This window comes from Trichomycterus rosablanca, chromosome 3, assembly GCF_030014385.1.
Source record: "Trichomycterus rosablanca isolate fTriRos1 chromosome 3, fTriRos1.hap1, whole genome shotgun sequence".
NCBI lineage: Eukaryota > Metazoa > Chordata > Actinopteri > Siluriformes > Trichomycteridae > Trichomycterus > Trichomycterus rosablanca.
In genome coordinates, this window is record NC_085990.1 from 31407336 (window position 1) to 31430537 (window position 23202).

The 23202-nt window shown below is 41.6% G+C and overlaps 1 protein-coding gene across 1 annotated transcript in view; it reads left to right on the plus strand.

Annotated features, from left to right (window-relative positions):
• Positions 1 to 23202, plus strand: part of fars2 (phenylalanyl-tRNA synthetase 2, mitochondrial) — a 222896-nt gene that overhangs the window by 24962 nt on the left and 174732 nt on the right. The window contains exon 2 of the mRNA XM_062991163.1: positions 21755 to 22405. Within this exon, the coding sequence (XP_062847233.1) occupies positions 21788 to 22405 (618 nt within the window). The 5' untranslated portion in view covers positions 21755 to 21787. The remainder of the gene's footprint in view (positions 1 to 21754; positions 22406 to 23202) is intronic.

A 23202-nucleotide genomic window follows, 5' to 3' on the forward strand; every position in this document is an offset into this window, starting at 1 on the left:
ATTTAAGGAAACTTTAGGATACTTTTTGATGACAAACCTGTAATTTACACGGTTTAGCCACTTGGTCTAGCTGAAGTCTGTCCTGTTCTTTTTGTTGCACAATCATTTCTAATTATATTTCCATATTCCAGTATGATGATGCCCATATACACACTGCTTTGAATATTTGATTTGGTTTGATGAACACATTTAAACCTGAAGCACTTACCTCATTTATTCCTTAAATAACTAGATGACCTTCCATTTAAATAATGATATATCATCCTCCCTCTAAGCTTTTTGTGAGTCATTAAGGCTGTTTTTGGAGGTAAATGGTGGCCCCACTATAGTTTTCACTCCTTGATGATGATATAGGAGAGTTTCTCATATATTGCAATAAACTAAGATTAAGATACATGTGGGTATTGTTTATGAATGAACACAAAATTGCATCTGATTACACAACAGAAGGTTGGCAGAGTGCTTTTTTTTCTGCAAAGCCTAACAAAACCATCCAAGGACCTGTGACTGCCATCTCTTCCAATCATACGCTTCAATGAGCACAGGTCTGGGATGTTTGCCAGCGTGATCCTGCTCCCACACTTCCTCATATACACACACAAAGGTTTAAGACTCTCAGGTAGGGCTATTTTTTGCCTTCACTTCAAGTCTTGAATGGAATCAGTAGGTCTTGAATGAAACAAAAGAATCTTTAATGGATTATGTTAGTGTTGCTGGAAGGCAGGCAGTAAAGTTATAGGGGTTGAAAGTTTAATTTTAAATGATCATCGCTTCTGTAGTTGGCTACGTTAGCATCGAATATTTGTTCCTACAGCGTCGCCCCCATGCTGTTTAATCTACAGTATACATGAAATAACTTGTACCTTCGCAGACCTGCCAGATTTTTCAGCAGCTATACTTTTTTTTTTTTTTTTATCACGGTTGAAGATGTCTGCTGAATATCTTGGAGAACGTCTGTCAAAAATAGATCAATGAACTTATATTTATATTATGTTTATATTTTCAGCATTTAGCAGACGCTTTTATCCAAAGCGACTTACAGTATTGTGACAGTACACTGTCTAAGCAATTGAGGGTTAGGGGCCTTGCTCAAGGACCCAACAGTGGCAACCTGGCAGTGGTGGGGCTTGAACCAGCGACCTTTGGATTACTAGTCCAGTACCTTAACCGCTAGGCTACAACTGCCCTAACTTAAGTCTATCTGTCAGATTAATGAAGAAAGTTCCTTTTAAAATCCCTCATACCAAACAGATGTTCTAGAAATGTATTGTGATATTTTAATGATTTTATTAAAAAGGATTTAATGATCAGTGCAGCAGACATTTAATGGATGGGATGAGGCTGTAGATCAGTCGGAAAAATCACTGAAACAACAAAAATCAATTATCTTAGTTACTGTTTATAACAGAAAGTATCACTTATGGTAAGTAAACAACAGTTTAATTTACATTATGAGCAAATTAATCCCTGGAAATCAGTATTAACAACGTGAGAATCTTGCACAAATTAGGTGAACGACACCACTAAGTTAACAACTTTTAACCATGCATTTGTATTTTCTGTTTAAAAGTAATAATTTTCCCACATAACATGCAAGGTGGGGAGAATTTATTCATTTCAATTAACAATGGCCACAATGTTAAAGACCTAATGATTTACAGATATCCATATTATTATGGACTCTATGCTATAAATATTTGGCTTTTTTTAAACATACATTTGTTCAGAAGAAAATGACATTGTAAGAGTTTACTTAATAAACCAGAGTTTTTTTTTCATCTGCTTAGCAGTCCAGGGAGGGTGTTCTTTATACCATTCAGCCTTTGAGACAAAGGGTATTAAATGGGAAGTTTGCTAAACTGTGACGTACAGTATTTTGGGGTGGCACGGTGGCTTGGTGGGTAGCACCGTCGCCTCACAGCATAAAGGTCCTGGGTTCGATCCCCAGGTGGAGCGGTCTGGATCCTTTCTGTGTGGAGTTTGCATGATTCCCAGTGTCTGTCTGGGTTTCCTCCGGGAGCTCCGGTTTCCACCCACAGTCCAAAAACATGCAGTCAGGTTAATTGGAGACATTGAATTGCCCTATAGGAGAATGGGTGTGTGTATGTGTGTGTATGTGTGTCTGCCCTGCGATGGACTAGCGCCCCGTCCAGGGTGTTACTGTGTGCCTTGCACCCATTGAAAAGCTGGGATAGGCTCCAGCACCTCCCCTGCGACCCTAATTGGATTCGTTTTCGTTTTTTATTCCAGAGGTAGACAACAGCTTACATATATGTGAAATGACAGCAACATAAATAACCATAAAATTACATTTGGCACTTTTTACAAAGCTGTCTTAGCAAATACTGTATATTTATTTATTTATTAGGATTTTAGCGTCATGTCTTAGACACTTTACACGTTACATTCATGACAAGACAGGTAATTACTGGTTACACAAGATACATCAGTTCACAAGTTCAATGTCAAACTCAGTCATGGACAATTTTGTATCTTGTACGTCTTTGGACTGTGGGAGGACATGGGGAAAACATGCAAACTCTGCACAGAAAGGACCCAGACCGCCCCGTCTGGGGATCGAACCCAGGACCTTCTTGCTGTGAGGCGACAGTGCTACCCACCGCCCTGCATCGTTACCTGTTACAGTAAAATAAGAATAGTGTTATAAAAGCACAGATACCTGATTATATTCAGAATTTTGAGAAGGGTAGTATATCACATCGTATCATCTAGCTCTTTTTTTGCTGTTTATAAGCTACCCCAGCACACTGTGATATTTGCCAAATACCTATTTTTATCAATCATATACTGACTGAATGCCCTAAAAACAGTCACTGTGAGCAATAACAAAAGTTGGGACTGGGACAATAACACATAAAAGAATGCATATAAAACCACATACTAAAACAACACTAGACAAGGGCTATACACTAATATAAAAGTTACCTACCTTTCCTGCCGTGAATATAACTATTGTCTAAGCATGGCATAAAAGATCTAAATAAATTAATAAACGTCGCTGTTTGTACCCATGGAAACCAAAGTATGTTTTCTCAGCATTGTGCTTGCCCTTGTAGAATTAAAAACAACACTGTCACCTCAGCCATCTAAACAACAACAATAACAGTGTTTAGTAAAGTTTAACCTAAAGCTGGAACCTAGGGCTGGATGGTATGACCAAAAATGTGTATCACGGTATTTTTTGAGGTATATCACAATATATACACCGATCAGCCATAACATTAAAACCACCTCCTAGTTTCTACACTCACTGTCCATTTTTTCAGCTCCACTTACCATATAGAAGCACTTTGTAGTTCTACAATTACTGACTGTAGTCCATCTGTTTCTCTGCATGCTTTGTTAGCCTGCTTTCATGCTGTACTTCAATGGTCAGGACCCCCACAGGACCACCACAGATATTATTTAGTTATTATTTAGGTGGTGGATCATTCTCAGCACTGCAGTGACAATGACATAGTGGTGGCGTGTTAGTGTGTGTTGTGCTGGTATGAGTGGATCAGTTTTTAAATACTGTGTCCACTCACTGTCCACTCTATTAGACACTCCTACCTAGTTGGTCCACCTTGTAGATGTAAAGTCAGAGACGATCGCTCATCTATTGCTGCTGTTTGAGTCGGTCATCTTTGGGATCTTCATAAGTGGTCACAGGACGCTGCATACGTGGTGCTGTTGGCTGGATATATTTTGGTTGGTGGACTATTCTCAGTCCAGCTGTGACAGTGAGGTGTTTAAAAACAACATCAGCATTGCTGTGTCTGATCCACTCATACCAGCACAACACACACTAACACACCACCACCATGTCAGTGTCACTGCAGTGCTGAGAATGACCCACCGCCCAAATAATACCTGCTCTGTGGTGGTCCTGTGGGGGTCCTGACCATTGATGAACAGCATGAAAGGGGGCTAACAAAGCATGCAGAGAAACAGATGGACTACAGTCAGTAATAGTAGAACTACAAAATGCTTCTATATGGTAAGTGGAGCTGATAAAATGGACACAGTGTAGAAACAAGGAGGTGGTTTTAATGTTATGGCTGATGGGTGTGTGTATGTATGAAAAATCCATACCGTATAAGGAATCAAAGATATACAGGTATACAGGTATACAGAATGCACCGTCATACCACCCAGCCCTACTGGAACCCTGGTATGACAGCTGATAAATGTCTGCATAGCAAGTGAGCATGTGTGTGTTAGCTTTACCACTTTTTGCTCAGACATGGCAGCTCGCATGGCACAGACGGAGTAGAATCCGTTCGGCCCATGGGAGGCTCAGAAAATGATTGGTAATGACGGTCCAGGCATGAAGATGCAAACTGAGCATGCAAGTCAGGGCAGGCAGGAGCAGACTGCAGAATTCATTTCCACCTGCTTATAAAAGTTTCTCTGGTTTATGTTGTTGCTCATGACTCCTGCTCGTGTCTCTGACAGTCGCTGTGGACCTGTGCTCTGAAAAACCACAATTTATTGTGTTTTTATCCTCACTTCTGCTGTGTTCGGATGCTACTGTTTGGCAGAAATTTGCTCAGCATTGCTGTTACAGTGGAAACAAAATGAAACTGTGCTTTTATTAAAGCCCCTTGGCTTTGCCCATCATGCCGAGTTGTATCTAATGCATCATGTGGATGGTGTACCTACTTTTTATAATTCTTATAAAGCAGCATATGTAGAAGTCACGAAAGCAAGCATGCTAATAACACAGTAGGCAGCAGGATTTGTATTTTTTTGTGGTATGGAGGAACAGCTACGTTGGCCAAGGCGGCAGAGATTCCACAGAGTGCGTGGGCACTACTGGCACTCCTTTGTGATGCTGCAGAAACATTGTGGATGCCTAGAGGTGTGTCACCCTGCCCTCGAACTGGCCCAGATCCCAGCAGATCCCTCCAGAACAGGTCCCAATTGGGCTTGGTGCCTCTGTGTTTCCGGTGGTTAGCCTGTGGGTGATGAAGCGTGGGTTGGAATAGATGGTCTGTTCATGTTTTTTTTCACTCGCTTAACCCTTTCCATGTATCCCCATCTGAGGTGGGAAAGCCATGACTAGGGTTCTGCCAGGTTCACTCCACTGATCTAATGGAGAAAACACCTCTCTCCTAGACTCTTGACTCCCTGTGGAAGCAGAATTAAGGAAGGCTGTTTTATTCTTGCTTGTTTTCCCCCCTTTTTTCTCTACTAATGAATTGTTGGGTCATTTTTATCATTTCCCAATGAAAAACAATCCAGAGAGAGCAATAAAGATGATGTCCTCTAGAACAGTTTGTATAGGTTTAATAATATTCATATTTAAGAAGAGTTACATCTGGGCATTTTTAAAACACTTAAAAGTGTGATGCCCAAAATAATTGCTAACCCAATTCCAAATTAGAATTCCGGTTCTAAAGTTATCAATCTTTATTATATTTGTAAATGTACAGTAATGCTTAAATTGTTGTCTGCAACAAAAAGTTGGGACTGGGGCAATAAAAAAAAATTTGGGACTGGGGTAATAAAAAAAAAAAAAGTTGGGACCACAGACATCCCAAGTTGCAAAAACTCATTTCAGGGAGGTACCCCCGGACCCCACTTGGGATGTCTGGGACCAGGGCAATAAAAAAAAAAATTGGGACCGGGGCAATAATGAAAAAAAATGTTGGGAACGGGGCAATAAAAAAAAATTGGGACTGTGGCAATAAAAAAAAGTTGGGACCAGGGCAGTAAAAAAAAAAAAAAAAAAAAAGAAAAAGTTGGGACTGGGGCAATAATAAAAAAAAAAAAAAATTGGGACTGTGCCAATAAAAAAAAGTTGGGACCGGGGCAGTAATTAAAAAAAAGTTGGGACTGGGTCAATAAAAACAAATTTTGGACCGGGGTGATAAAAAAAAAGTTGGGACCAGGGCAATAAAAAAATAGTTGGGACTGGGTCAATAAAAACAAATTTGGGTGATAAAAAAAAATGTTTGGACCAGGACAATAAAAAAAAAAGTTGTGACTGGGGCAATAAAAAAATAGTTGGGACCGGGGCAATAAAAAAAAGTTTGGACCAGGACAATAAAAAAAAAGTTAGGATTAATCGACAGAACAATAGTCGTTAGTGGCAGCCCTACATCAAATCCTGGAGTGTTAAAACCATAGCCAAACGCTTGTAACGCTAAAGAACTTATCATGATTTTGTTTAAATGTCTCTAAAACATTTAGCATGTTCTCTCTGTGTCTGCTTGGGTTTCACTGGGGTACACTGACTTGGTTTTTATGTAGTTCTAGACCCACTGCAACTCTAACAATGATAAAGCAGTTACTGGAAATGAATAACCCTGTGGCACTCCATGTATCCTGCCTGACACAGAGCTCTGAGAATAATTCATTTGATTTATTGAATTCTTTATTTACTGTAACTCCACTTGGAGAAATACATTCCAAATGAAAGACACAAAGCAATTATTTAACGTGCTCTAACATTAACAACTACAGAGCCTGTCTCATGTCGCTCATGGTTTATTATTATCGCCTTGTTGACCTTGGGTTGATTTTCGTTCTCCTATTAATCTATGTCCTGCTCCTCGGAGGGTGCCACTCTGTCTCTCCTCTCCGTAACCAGCACTATGCTTGATTTATTGATGGAGTACCCTCTGCTCAGCATGCTCTCGGAGGAGCCGTGGGCCTGAATGGAGTGCCGCTGCATGCTTCCGCTCAGAAGAGTCTTGTGGCTTCTTTTTGTTTTTGCTTTGCTTGCACTTCAGTTTTTAAGTGGCTCATAGCATTTTTTCCTACACTCTACCTGCAAGAGAATACGATGTCTAGTGATTCCTTATTAAAAATGTTATGGATGTAGCATTTTAAATCACTTCTCAATGCATGATATATATATATATTCCATAAGGATGTATGGGTAACCTGTTAATGTGTTACATGGTCCTGTTTCTGCATATTTTAGTATGCATTTTTTACTGAAAAACAATTGCAAAACAGTTAAAATGCAATATAAAAAATACAATAACACCTGCACTTTACCTTTACTTCTTCATTGTTTTCTTCTTAATTGTGCAGATGCTTGATCTTATTTTCTATGGAGTGTGGCAGTACACAAAGCTTACCGTGACTTACTGTACTAAAACAACAAGTGAGGAATTTCATTAGTGGAGAGAACTTATGAGCAGTAACAATTAAGAGAGGTTTAGTGTTCCTGTGTCGTTCCTTTAATACATTGTCACATTAAGTTTTTTTTTTTAACGATGAGTGTTATAAACTTTCTTAGAAAGGCTGATTCTTACAATTTCTCATCACCCTGAGCTATAACACAAGTTTAAAAGTAAAACAGTGAGGAAAATCCAGATAAACACAGATACATGTGGAGCTTTCAGAGTGAATTTGACGGTTATTCCACACAAATGCAGATTCGTCTCATATTCACACTTTGATGACGTTTTACAGCACCGCTCAAGCCGAGTGCTGAACAAAGCGGCAGTCGCACATACGTCATGTTTAAGGTAGAAGTCGAGTTTATGGGTGGGGTGTCAAGTTTCAAAGATTTTGTGTTTAGGGGACGTCGAGTTACAGGGTACCACTGTATATAATACAAGACCAATAAAACCAGCATAAAACACAGATTCATGCCAAGAATATCATAAATGTGACAACATGGCATTGTAAAAACAAACAAACAAAGGGCTTATTCCAACCAAGCAGAGGCTACACCTGATTCTAGATGTTTAATCAAATGTCCTTAATCCATTCAAAGTCATACTAACACTTTGTGCATGATGTTTCCCAACACTGATGTGGACAGACACCTGACCTTGAACTTGTTGGACACCTCATTTCAGACCCATGAGCATTAATATATAGTCGCTCATTTGGAAGGCATTTCTCAAGATTGCGAGTTTGTTTTTGAGGAAATTTTTTCCCACTTAGTCAGAAGAGTATTTGTGATGCTGAGCACCTATGTTGGCCTAAAAGGCCTGACTCGCTAGCCTTCTTTTATTTCAAATTTAGTATTTAGTCGTAATTGTACAACACACTTTTTCAACCAGTAAATAAAAACAGATTTGCTTTTTTTTTTAATTATATTAGTATTATTGTCATGAAAGTCCTAATAATCTATAACAGTTTCTTTTTTCATGTTTTACCACTTCTTTATACTGGTCATTTTCCCAGAATTACTGGGTGCAACTCAGTAACATGACCTGGATGGACAGGACACCAATCCATAGCAGGGCCTCAGCCACCCTACCAGACATAGCCAGTCATGTCTGCATGTAGCAAAGCTAAAAGTTCCAGTATTTAAGAAACAATTATTTTACAGCATTGTGGTTACATTTTGTCCCATTTATCTGACTGTTTTCATTCGTTCAAGGTTATAAAAGTTACCTCTCAGTTTTATTCAGGATGCCCTTTTTGATGCTTGGGACCGGCTTGCCACTTGCAGTCTTAAAATCTCCATAATTTTTCAATAGGATTTATGTCGGGAGAGGCCGTGCCAGCACCCTTCTCTTTTTCAGAACTAGTCCTCAGTTATTTAAGGCTGTATGTTTGCGGTTGTCTCAGTAATGTGTCTCATCTTCCTTCCAGATTTAGTTTCTTTGTTGATGAGATTAAATTATCCTCTAATTTGTCCTGATCCATCGATTTATTTGTTTGATGTATAATGCTTCAGTAGCATGGAAGGTTAATGATCATGTGGACCTGCCATCTCTGAGAATATCTTTAGCTCTTCCTAATGTATTGTGTTAAAATTTCACTGCACCAAGACGTGCCTCAGAATGCCATCCTTTTCCGGCTCTAGTCTGAACGGGTCATACGCAATGCATTATCAGGCTGAAGCAGAGCCGTTGGCGTGGGTGTTTTGGTGGAGATGAGGTCGAGAGGAGTCGTAATATTTATGAGCATTCAGAGCCATGGGGAGTGCTTATGTACCATTTGCAGAAAATCACCCCATATTATTATGCTTCCACCTCCTTACTTACTGCGGTTTTGGTGTTCTTAGGATCACACATGCGACCTTCATAACATGGCGAGTTTAAATATTGTGAGAGGGTTATTACTTTAGACCAGAGTTCATTATTCCAAACTGTTCAGATGTGTTTACATGCTTGTGTGCAGTTTTAAGATGTGCATCTCTGTGCTTTTCTGTAGTTTTAGAAATGAAAATCATGGCAGTGCAGCTTATTGGTTTTTGTGTATCTGTTGTTCCTGCTGCCTTCAGATTTCATTAACCTTCCATTTGCAGAATTGTGGATACAGTTGTACGAAAAGAGCACCGTCTGAGATATGAACTTTGGATCTTTTGATTCTTATTTACTTTCTATTTTTTCCCACTTTTCCCCCCAATTTTTCTCCCCTAATCTAGTCGTGTCCAATTACCCTGAATGCGTCCTCTATACTGATTCGACCCTTCACCACTGACTGAGGACGCCTCTCAACTGACATACGCCCCCTCCGGCACGTACAGTCAGTACAGCATTTTTCACCTGCACGAGTCGAGTTCATACACCGATGGGCACTGTGTACGGAGGGCCACACCCCCATCAGCATTATTGCTCAGCCCTGTGCAGGCGCCATCAGTCAGCCAGCAGGGGCCGCAGTTGCACCAGTTTTGAGGACCTATGATCCGACTCTTTACCCCTAACCCTGAACAACAGCCAATCGTTGTTCATGCAACCACCCAGCCCAGTCGGAAGGCAGAGCTGAGATTCGATACGATGTATCCGAAACCCCAACTCTGGTGTGCTAGCGTACTTTACCGCTGCGCTACCTGAGCGGCCCCCGATCTTTTGATTCTTGAGATATCAGCGGAGGTGGGTTGGCGCATTAGACCGCTGTAGCACCCAAGTGTACCCAGTTGGATTTATTTATTTAAAAAAAAATAAAAATAATAATTTATGCATTTTCTCCCGATTTTTAGTGTGTCCAATTTTTACCCATTTGTGTTATGCTTCCTCTCTACTGGTGCTGACCCCCGTCCCGACTGAGGAGAGCGAACTGACACACGCCCCCTCCGACACTTGCGCATTAGCCGACTGCATCATCGAGGCCAGTTCATATGCGGATCAGTTTTGTGTATGGAGAGCCACACCCTGATCAACGCATTTTTCCTGCACTCTGTGCAGACGCCGTCAGCCAGTCATAATTTCCTTAGTTATGTGGTCCCTATCCGGCTCTTCCCTCCTTTTATGAACGACAAGCCAAACAGTGTTCATATAGCCGCCCAGCCAGGTCGGATGGTGGAGCTAAGTTTCGAACCGATGAGTTTGAAATGTCAGCTCTGGTGTGCTAGCATGTTTTACCGCTGCGCCACCTGAGCGGCCTGGATTTAATGAAATAACTTTTGAATGTTGCATCTTGTGCCTAGTGTTACTGAAAAAGTATTGAACCCACTGTATTCCTGATCAGGATGAAGCAATGAATAAACTTCCTTATATGTTTATGATCATACATCATACATAAAGCACTCCGGGGATCCAGGGTTTGATTCCCCAAGTGTGCCATCAACCGGTCGGGTGTCTACATCTGAAGGGGGGATTGGTCGAGGCCCACATTGGCCACCGGTCTGGAGTGTTTTATTGCATTGCACACTGTGATTCTGTGGAAAACTGACCCACTTTGACCCTGACCATGAGTAAGCTGTGGTAAAAAGATGAAAATGAAATAAAATGAAATAAAATGAATGAAAATCATAGTTAAAAGCCCATTCAGGCTGAGCTGGCATTAACGCATGAAGGTGTCTGTTCCTGGTGCCCTGTGGTGTCCTTGTCCTTTTCAATTTTACTGCTTGACCTTCTTATAGTGCAGAGAACAGTCTGTCAAAATCCCCCAGCTAGCAAGCAAGGTTGGCGTAAGGGCATTAGCATGGAAGGTTAATGATCATGTGGACATGTTAAATCTGAGAACAACTTTAGCTCTTTCTGATGGATTTTGTAGACATGTCTGAGAATACCATCCTTTACCGACTCTTATCTGAACGGGTCATATGCAGTGTATTATCGGGCTTGTAGTAGAGCCGTTGGCGTAGGTGTTTTGGTGATGAGGTCGAGAGGAGCTGTAATATTCAAGAGCATTCAGAACCAGAGAGGTGATTTGGATGTTCAGTTTTAATATGGTATGACTGACTGGGATTCATTATGGCATGATGCTCACTGCATTAGCTTAGTAAGGGAAACCCGATGTAATCGCTAAGTAGTGCGTTCGAATAAACCTGCCTTATAAGTCGATGACTTATTAGAATCCTCTCTGCTTAGGCAGCTGCCTATGTAGGCAGTAAGACAGCAAGACAGCTCACTTGGTTTTCGAACACACCCATAGGGTCTGTCCATGTGTCTATTTTACGTTAAGGCTTAGATGCCTTAAAATGTTGCCTACTAAGGTGCCTTATTTCCAAGCAATAATCTGACTTAATAACGAGGGATGCTTCCTTAGCGGTGAAGGCAATGCCAGCATTCTTTTCTCACAATAAATTATTTTCAAAAGTAAATTAATTATCATTAATTTTTAATTGTTTAAAGGTCTACAAGTGTGATTTATTTGCAAATATGGGCTTGTCAGTGACAATTTAACCATTTTCTGTAAACGGAAGATGTTAGCTTCATGCTAGTGGGTTATGCTATCTCAGCCCATTGGTTTAAATGGCCTGAGGCTAACTGTATTAGCTTAGTAAGCGAAAACTGTGGTTATGTAATCGCTCTCTAAGTAGTGTGTCTGAATAATCTGCCTTATAAGTTTAATGTTTTATTAGAATTCTCACTACTTAGGCAGCTGCCTTGGTAGGCAGTAGGCAGCAAGGTGGCTCACTAGGTTTTCGAACAGACCCAGTGTGAAATATTGTAGAAATTGCCAATGCAGTTGCAGGTGTATCTTGACCAAGCTCATAGTCAGGTTTTTACATGCTTTGGCCAAGTGGTAAAACATGACTTCTGGGGTTTTCTTGTCTCCAACCAGAAGCCATTACTAACATCAGTCCACCAGATGTTGGGGGGATTTCTTAGCCTGACTAGTAAATGGTATTTTAATTCATCCAAAAGCTTTTCAGGAGGTTTAAGATTAGGGGCTGGGCAGGCTAGAGAAACTTTTAAACTTACTAAACTATTTCTTTGTAGCTTACTTTGTGCACATTCTCAAACAAGTAAAGGCCTTCCCTAAAATGTTTTAACACAGTCAGGGCTCTAGACTAACTTTTTGCACTGGCTGCACTGGTGTGCCTAACTTTTTTTCTTAGGTGCACCAGCACAAAAGTTAGGTGCACCCAAATTTTTGACCACACCGCATTTAACACCTCAGTTTTACAGGTTCACTTTTTTTTTTTAGGCAGTATTGAGTTGTAGATGATTAACTAACAATCTGGTCAACATAAAGTTCTTTATTTGAAGCACAATTCTACAAGAAAGGTAACTTACTGAAAAAGTGTTGGTGCTTAAAGTGCTTCACTGAGCTGAAATTTAAACTCAAGATAAATGAAATAAAAAGAAAATCTAAATTAAGAGTGCAAGTGTTTTAAGGGCTTCAAACTGAACATCTCATTTAATGATAAGAATATTATATATGGTTAATGCAGTAACAAGACGCACATTATTGACATAGGCTACATGACATTATTACATTTTGAGTCAGTTTACCGCTGATATTTTTAAAGTGCCTTAAAAAGATAAAGACTTTTTTTCCCCTTGAACGGCTGGTCGCACCGGTGCGACCTCATATTTTTTTTATTCGCACCATTGAGAAATTAGGTCGCATGTGCGAGCCCTGACAGTTGAAAGCATGAAGTGTATTAGGATGTCATTTCATGCTATAGTTTTGAATTTTTTCTTTTACTAAAACTAATGGGCTGGTCCCAAACCACCATAAACAGCCACAGAGACACTAAATATTCAAGAAGGTAGCATTAAGTGGCATCCACCAAATCCATATTTTTCAAGTCAGATTGCTAAATGGAGATTCATTACTGTACAACAGCAGGGTGTTTTACACTTTTTTGAAAATTACACTTACCTGAATATGTATATTAATCTTAAGCTTAATAGCCACTTTGTTCTGTGCTTACTGAAGGTCTTTGGTTGTTGGCAGTGTCAGGCTGGACTGGCGTAACATCGGGTCATGGCCACCCACTGCTCAAAAACACACACCTTGGCCAATTGGGCCTGAATACACATTCCTCATGCCAAGCTTCTTTGAAAATAGCAGTTAGTGGGAATAGTGGGAATGCAGGAAAAGAGAGAACTACTGTCAAAGTGTGTCATGCTTTAACATGACCTACATGTGTGAACCCTCATCACCCCTGTGTGCTGAAACACACTTGCCCTCTATGTGTTACTACAGTTCTGAAGCTCTGATGTCAAGCTGGTTATGGGCAGTTTCAGTGTTATAAAATCAGAATTCATACTGGAAAGTGAACTTGGCTACTATCTGCAGTACATTTTAATAAAACTGAAAAAAAAAAAAACATTATGAATAAAAAGGTGTCATTTTAATGTTGCACTTTTTTCATGCTTGCCCACTACTGCTGGCATTCAGTGTTTAAACCCACAGCAGTGCTATCAACCAGCTAGGCAACTACATACATACACTGATCAGCCATAACATTAAAACCACCTCCTTGTTTCTACTCACTGTCCATTTAATCAGCTCCACTTACCATATAGAAGCACTTTGTAGTTCTACTATTACTGACTGTAGTCCATCTGTTTATCTGCATACCTTTTTAGCCTGCTTTCACCCTGTTCTTTAATAGTCAGGACCCCCACAGGACCACCACAGAGCAGGTATTATTTAGGTGGTGGATGATTCTCAGCACTGCAGTGACACTGACATGGTGGTGGTGTGTTAGTGTGTGTTGGGCTGGTATGAGTGGATAAGACACAGCAGCGCTGCTGGAGTTTTTAAATACCGTGTCCACTCACTGTCCACTCTATTAGACACTCCTACTTAGTTGGTCCATCTTGTAGATGTAAAGTCAGAGACGATTGCTCATCTGTTGCTGCTGTTTGAGTTGGACCTTTATCAGTGGTCACAGGTTACTGCCCACGGGGTGCTGTTGGCTGGATGTTTTTGGTTGGAGGACTATTCTCAGTCCTCAGTGACAGTGAGGTGTTTAAAAACTCCATCAGCATTGCTGTGTCTGATCCACTCATACCAGCACAACACACACTAACTAATCCTCCACCCAAATAATACCTGCTCTGTAGTGGTCCTGGGAGAGTCCTGACCATTGTAGAACAGCATGAAAGGAGGCTAACAAAGCATGCAGAGAAACAGATGGACTACAGTCAGTAATTGTAGAACTACAAAGGGCTTCTATATGTTAAGTGGAGCTGATGAAATGGACAGTGAGTGTAGAAACAAGGAGGTGGTTTTAATGTTATGGCTGATTGGTGTACATGACTAATTATTAATAAATAAATAAATAAATAAATACATACACAACTATATACATAAATACATACATGCCATTAAAGTGTAGAATGTGAACTTGAAATTTGAAACTGTAGTGCAGACAGGTATATCAATGTGCAGACAGACAGACAGACAGACACCTCTGCTGATTACACATTAGCAGCCACATCGCCCAGCCAGGCAGGTGAGGAAGCAGTTTCTTAATATATTTACACTATAATAGTCAGGTAGTAATGTAGTCAGGTACATCACTAATGTAAAAGCAATGTGATTAAAAGTAAAGGGATACAAAGTCAGGTAAACAAAGGGGGTTTTAATACTTTTAGCACTTCAGCAAGGAAACTGCTGAGGTTTCATTTTCTTTCCTGGTCAGGAGGTATCTGTGTATGCCACGGTGATATATGATCTTTATGTAAAACACATGTTTTCAAATCTTTTTTAAATTACTTTTAAAAGCAATTTCATATTAAATGCAATTATTAATAAAAAATCTAGCATCAGGCCTGGCTTATGTCATGATGCATTGCAGTCTGCAGCTTGGTAATGGATTCTATACATCATACTTAAGACACCAAGGCGTGTTGCCATATGGCTACGCACACCACAAGCACAAAAATATGAGCAAACAGTAGAATAATTACAGGATTTACGATTTATAGATATATTTAAAAGGATTATCATTCTTAACATTATTACTGACATGTCCTAAAATATATGGAATGTATTTTTATCTATTTTTGTGGGCTTGTGAGGCACAATGGAAAGAGCCAAGCTGCTGGTAACATCAATGCATGAGTTTCAGGGGTTTGAATCCCAGGCTGGGCTAACAAGTACTAAAGGCAACATGTGTGGTACATGAATCTTTTTCCTGCCTTTTGCCTATATGAATAAACGTACCTAGTTAGAAGGAAAGGTATACAATAATGAGTGGAGAGGTGGGTGTGTAGGTAAAGATGAAGGTATACACACTGGATTCAAGCAGTATTCAGACACAGCAGAATGAAGGATGGTAAAAGTCAAGGGTTCTGTGTACCTTCTGTATTGATAAGGGCAGTGGGAGGTCATTAGGTGGTTGTAGAGAGGATTGAGGTAGGTAGGTCAGTTGTTAAAGTGGTAGAGCGAAGGTTGGTAAGTGGGCCAGTATGTATTGCAATAGGGAGGAGAGTGGTAGAGGCAAGTAGTGTGTGTGTGTGTGTGTGTGTGTGTGTGTGTTTAGAATTGTTATCCAGTGGCCTAGCAATGATGGCATCTAGATCTGAAATTTGTGAGTTGTGAGTCTTCTGAGAGCGAAGCAGATCCCACCTCCTTGAGCACACATCCACAGAAAAAGACCAGTCTACTTCTTACCGTCAATTAGCACCCCTCCCCCTTCCCCCACAGACGATGATGATGGGCTTCTCTTATCCTGGTCAGCTGTTCAGAATTGAAATGACTGTACAAGGCTGAAGGTTAACTCCTCCATCTATCTGTCTCTGTTATCTGTGAACGTCTTTAATCTTTTTTTTTTCTCATTTATCTTCTCTGGTCGTACATTAGCGCCTTTCAGTTTCTCTCTAGCATGACACCATGACTCATTATCCAAGCACCAGTCGGCTAGCATAATATGAAGGATCTTCAAAAAGTTTCTGCACTTTTAGATTTTTGTTGTAAAAGGTTGTATCAGACAGAGCTTATAGTTCGGATTTAGAAACATCTGATTTCCACCTTTTTGGACCACTCAAAGAAGCTTAAAGGGGAACTGATGCCGGTCCTTGCCTTGATTGAGGAGAGCGAGACCGTCACACGCCCCCTCCGACACGTGTGCAGTAGCCGAGTGCATCTTTTCATCTGCACGAGGCAAATTCATATGTGGATCAGCTTTGTGTATGGAGAGCCACACCCTGATCACACATTATCCCTCGACTGGGATGCAGGCACCATCAGTCAGCCAGCAGAGGTCGTAATCGCATCAGTTATGAGGAGTTCCCAGTACGGCTCCCACCCTGCATATATACGGTATATACAGTATACATCAGGGTATATGTATCTATACATCTCTCTCTCTCTCTCTCTCTCTATAGAGAGAGAGAGAGAGAGAGAGATGTATAGATACATATACCCTGATGAGGCATAACATTATGACCACCTCCTTGTTTCTACACGCACTGTCCATTTTTATCAGCTCCACTTACCATACAGAAGCACTTTCAAGTTTTACAATTACTGACTGTAGTCCATCTGTTTCTCTACATACATTTTTAGCCTGCTTTTATGCTGTTCTTCAATGGTCAGGATCCCCACAGGACCACCACAGAGTAGGTATTATTTGGGTGGTGGATCATTCTCAGCACTGCAGTGACACTGACATGGTGGTGGTGTGTTAGTGTGTGTTGTGCTGGTATGAGTGGATCAGACACAGCAATGCTGATGGAGTTTTTAAACACCTCACTGTCACTGCTGGACTGAGAATAGTCCACCAACCAAAAATATATCCAGCCAACAGCGCCCCGTGGGCAGGGTCCTGTGACCACTGATGAAGGTCTAGAAGATGACCAACTCAAACAGCAGCAATAGATGAGCGATCGTCTCTGACTTTACATCTGCAAGGTGGACCAACTAGGTAGGAGTGTCTAATAGAGTGGACACGGTATTTAAAAACTCCAGCAGCGCTGCTGTGTCTGATTCACAACACACACTAACACACCACCACCATGTCATTGTCACTGCAGTGCTGAGAATGATCCACCACCTAAATAATACCTGCTCTGTGGTGGTCCTGTGGGGGTCCTGACTATTGAAGAACAGGGTGAAAGCAGGCTAACAAAGCATGTAGAGAAATAGATGGACTACAGTCAGTAATTGTAGAACTACAAAGTGCTTCTATATGGTAAGTGGAGCTAATAAAATGGACAGTGAGTGTAGAAACAAGGAGGTGGTTTTAATGTTATGGCTGATCAGTATATAAATTATATATACGTATATATTTATATTATATATATTTATATTTTGCTGCAATGTTGTAAATGTTGTTTTACTTCTAAAATTAACAGTATGTGTAATTTCGCAAGGGGGTCCCAAGCATTTTGCAGTATGCTCTATCTGCTCATTTGTAATGGTAGACCATTGCTTAGTTGACTTGCTCCAGGTTTTTGCAGCTGTGGCCAAAAATGTCTCACTTCTATCTCCTCATTAGTACAGGCGTAGCTGGCTGTTAGTGCACTTTTGGGTGAAGCTTTTCGTAGTCTTTTTTTCTGGTCGGTTCCCAACTGAGCAGTCAGTCAAAGGATTTAATTTGCCTTTAAAAATTCACTCATCTGACTCAGTGGATCCAGATGATTCTATTTTACATCTACCTCTCTCCTCTGTCTAAGAGTGCTTTAGCCTGAGCATTAATTGGCAGTAGTAATGAAAAAAAAAATTGGCATCATGACCTGCCAAAAGCCATGCTGAGCTTTTGGCTACTAGGTGCTGACCCTGAAATGAAGGTAGTTAGCTAAAGCAAAAGCTAAAACATGAAAAGATTAACCTCATTTGTCCTCAAGCTCACGTTAGGTCATGTGGTGCAATCTCAAATGAGTTCCAGAGCAAGTGGAATGTCAGGAAATAGTTCATGACTGCAGGACACAAGAATGAACTCACCTTGCCAAATAGAATTAATGTCTTTCTAATAAGCTGCTCTCAGACTTCTAGTCTGATGACAGGAGAATATCTGGAGAGACGAGGACAGGTCTCCTAGACTCAGAACGCATGAATGATGCAGACCAGAAGGACAGTCCATTCTGTCCTTTATCTGTACTGTTTCTCTCCCTGTGGTCCAGTCTGTCTCCAACTATCTCATTGTATATCCACTCTACCTTCTCATAAACTTTTTCTGACTTTTTTTTTCTTCTTAATAGGTCATTAACAAATCCGTCACACACACATGGCTGTCCAAGTCAGCTCCTAGTACAAAAAAGTAGTCAAGTCCACTTGGAAAATCATAATTGCGGAATCTGGAATGGAATTTAATCAAATGTCCTTATTTGTCATATACACCGATCAGCCATAACATTAAAACCACCTCCTTGTTTCTACACTCACTGTCCATTTTATCAGCTCCACTTACCATATAGAAGCACTTTGTAGCTCTACAATTACTGAATGTAGTCCATCTGTTTCTCTGCATGCTTTGTTAGCCCCCTTTTATGCTGCTCTTCAATGGTCAGGACCACCACAGAGCAGGTATTATTTAGGTGGTGGATCATTCTCAGCACTACAGTGACACTGACATGGTGGTGGTGTGTTAGTGTGTGTTGTGTTGGTATGAGTGGATAAGACACAGCAGCGCTGCTGGAGTTTTTAAACACCTCACTGTCACTGCTGGACCGAGAATAGTCCACCAACCAAAAATATCCAGCCAACAGCGTCCCGTGGGCAGCGTCCTGTGACCACTGATGAAGTTCTAGAAGATGACCAACTCAAACAGCAGCAATAGATGAGCGATCGTCTCTGACTTTACATCTACATGGTGGATCAACCAGGTAGGAGTGTCTAATAGAGTGGACAGTGAGTGGACACGGTATTCAAAAACTCCAGCAGCGCTGCTGTTTCTGATCCACTCATACCAGCACAACACACACTAACACACCACCACCATGTCAGTGTCACTGCATGGCTGAGAATCATCCACCACCTAAATAATACCTGCTCTGTAGTGGTCCTGTGGGGGTCTTGACCATTAAAGAACAGGGTGAAAGCAGGCTAAAAACATATGTAGAGAAACAGATGGACTACAGTCAGTAATTGTAGAACTACAAAGTGCTTCTATATAGTAAGTGGAGCTGATAAAATGGACAGTGAGTGTAGAAACAAGGAGGTGGTTTTAATGTTATGGCTGATCAGTGCACATATACAGGGTCAGCCATTGTACGCCCCCCCTGAAGCTGAGGGTAAAGGACCTAACTCAAGGGCCCAACAGTGGTTGCATGGCAGCCCACTGGAGTGCCTCCATACCAGATTTGTCTGACCATGTCTTAATGAACCTTGCTTTAAGCACATTGACACATACATGCTGGAATAAGGAAGAGGCCTTTCTCAAACTGTGCATACACACACACACACACACACACACACACACACACAGTAGCAAAGTGGGTATTTTAGATTTGTAGCATTTTCTGGCAGGCGTCGAGTCATGGCTGTACTGAAATACGATGGTGTATGGGAAAGGCGTGGAGGTATTTTCCCTATTACTGCTGAAGAGGAGCGGGGAGGATGAACACCCCACCCTTAACTCACTCATAAAGCCACATGGGAGGAAGTGTGTATGATCGAGAGCTGAGATTCTTCTCTGTGACTGTGTGTATAGTGTATATGAGCACGCTATACTGTGTGTGGGGGCATCTTTTACTGCTTTTATGGGCTTTGCATAAAGAATACCCTTGCATCACATCGGCCTGGTTCATTTGATTTGTAGTGTTGCAGCAATGGGGTGACAAACAGAGAAAAGGGAAAAGTGGCGCATCGCTTTGAGGATACTGGCCATAACCAGCTGTGCTGCAATGCCACTGCAATGCAACATTCATTTCCCTTTGTGTCTCACACTTTTCCAATCACTCTTTCTAGTCAGTCTGTATGGGTGTGTAGAGGTTTGCTGGTTGAGATGCTGATACAGGCAGCGGAGGAATACAGGAAATATAGTGTGATTCTCTGTGTAGAAAAGCTCTCTTTAGGAATCCTCTGCTGGTTGGTAAAAAGAAACGGACAGTGACTTTTCAGGAGAAGGTGTGGGCTAGCTTATGTCCCGCTTTAGCCATCCAATCCATCCATCCATCCAATCCATCCAATCCACCAATCTGTCTATCCATCCATCCATCCAATCCACCAATCTGTCTATCCATCCAATCCATCCAATTCATCCAATCCACCAATCTGTCCATCCATCCAATCCATCCATCCATCTAATCCACCAATCCGTCCGTCTGTCCAATCCATCCATCCATCTAATCCACCAATCCGTCCGTCCATCCAATCTGTCCATCTGTCCGTCCATCCATCCAATCCATCCATCTATCCAATCCACCAATCTGTTTATCCAATCCATCCATCCATTCAATCCATCCAGCCATCCAGTCCACCAATCTGTCTATCCATCCAATCCATCCAATCCATCCATCCATCCATCCAATCCATCCATCCATCCATCTATCCATCTATCCAATCCACCAATCTGTCTATCCATCCAATCCATCCATCCAATCCATCCATCCAATCCATCCATCCATTCAATCCACCAATCTGTCCATCCATCCAATCCATCCATCCATCTAATCCACCAATCCGTCCGTCCGTCCATCCAATCTGTCCGTCCGTCCATCCATCCGTCTGTCCGTCCATCCAATCCATCCAATCCATCTATCCATCCATCCAATCCACCAATCTGTCTATCCATCCATCCATCCATCCAATCCATCAATCAATCCATCCATCCATCCATCCAATCCACCAATCTGTCTAACCATCCATCCATCCATCCAATCCATCAATCCAATCTACCAATCTGTCCATCCATCCAATCCATCCATCCAATCCATCCATACATCCATCCATCCAATCCACCAATCTGCTCATCCATCCATCCAATCCACCAATCCATCCAATCCATCCATCCATCCAATCCACCAATCTGTCCATCCATCTAATCCATCCATCCAATCCATCCATCCAATCCATCCATCCAATCCATCCATACATCCATCCATCCATCCATCCAATCCATCCATCCATCCAATCCACCAATTCACCAATCCGTCCATCCATCCATCCAATCCACCAATCCGTCTGTCCATCCATCCATCCATCCATACAAACAAACAAACAAACTAACAGCCAGCTGTTTGGAGGGGTACTGGGGGATCCATGTAGGTATCTCCTCTTTCTTTTACTTTCCAAAACCTTGTCAGTAGGTTAAACCACTCCATTTACTCATGTTCATTAAAGACAATGTAAAGTCTTGCCCTGTAATGAACCAGTGACCTGTCCATGGTTTGCCTTTTCCTTGAACTCAATGTTTTGGGGTTGGCTTTAGACCCTTTAAGGTATTGGTGGCATGGTGGCACAGCTGGTGGAGTTGGTGTCACATAGCAATACTGCTCTTATGGCCCTGGTTGGATATTAAACTCCAGTCAGTGTCTGTAAGAGGTTTCCACCCCCCAAAACCATGCAGAATGTTAATTGGGTACTCTAAATTGCACCGGTGAGTGTGTAATGTCTGGCAATAGATTGCGGTACTGTTGAGGCTGTTTTTCTGCTATGTGCTTAGTGCTTCCAGGTGACATTAGAATTACTTTTTTCTTGTGTCTACTGATATTATTTTTTACACAGAATTGCAGATTAATAACACACTTTTTTTTAACAGGTTTACGAGCAGTTGTGAAGCCATACTGCAGTCATGCTCAAATCCCGTCCTCTCCTTACACTCTTGGAACCTGTTGCCTGCAGATGGCCAGTCACCTGCCTTACATCCAGCACCTTTACAGTGTCTCCTAGACTTTTCCACCAAAGAAGACTGTCCACACATAGCCCCTCTCCTCAAACCCCAGAGTCAGTCGAAGTCCTCGGCTGCACCTACCCTCGAGATTACATGACGAACGTCACACCTAAAATCCTGTCCAATGTGGGCAGACAGCTTCATAATCAGGCCCATCACCCACTGTGGATCATTAAAGAGCGGATAAAAGAGCATTTCTACCATTCAGACATAAGCCGATCTGGCACGCCGCTCTTCTCAGTGCATGATAACCTCAGTCCTGTGGTCACAGTAGAGCAGAACTTCGACAGCCTACTTATCCCAAAAGATCACCCCAGCAGGAAAAAGGGCGACAACTACTACCTGAACCGCACACACATGCTCCGTGCACACACCTCCGCTCACCAGAAGGAGCTAGTCCGTTCCGGCCTCGACTGCTTTCTGTTAGCTGGAGATGTCTACAGGAGGGACGAGATCGACGCCAACCACTATCCTGTCTTCCACCAGATGGAGGGAGTGCGACTGTTCTCCAACCATGAGGTAAATACACTGTGCTTACTTCTAAATATACACCGATTTCACTTTTTTTTTCAATCAACAGGGTGCTGTTTCTCATTCTCATCAAAGAACCAGCTAACTTTTTAAGTTCAATAAAGTAAAGACTGCTGAATTTTTACAAGGAACTCACTATGCTGCTAGCTGTTCCTCAGTGGCTTGTGCTGACACCTCAGCCAGACAGTAGGAGTCGCTGTTGCATTGACCAATAAAAGACTCCCTATTGAGCCTTCCCTTACTTACACACCAAATGTTGTCTGTTGGTCTCTTGATCAGGCTGGTGGCACCTCTGAGACTCAAACTGAAGTTTCCAGATTGGTGGTCTAGAGAATTAGACTGCTGGGCCATTTGATCACCTATCAGATGAGGTCATTGGTAATTGGATCAGTGTGAACTGAATTTATGTGATTCTGTGTAATAACTGTCATTACGCTGGCAGTTTACAAATCACAGAACGGTTAGAGATTTTACACCAGTTTTCTAACCAACACTGGGACTATACTGCTGGAAAAGGAAGAGACGGAGGTGAATAAAATCTGACATAATGAAGTGTAAGTACCTTGTCACTGTGTTGTCACTGATGTTTTTATGTTACTTGGTGATTCGGGTAGGTAGGTAGAGCTGTCGCCTCACAGCAAGAAGGTCCTGGTGGAGTGGCCCGGGATCTTTCTGCTTTCCCAATGTCTTCGTGGATTTCCTCAAGGAGCTCCGTTTTTCCCCCACAGTCCAAAGACATGCAGTCAGGTTAATTGGAGGAACTAAAATTGTCCTAGGTGTGTGTG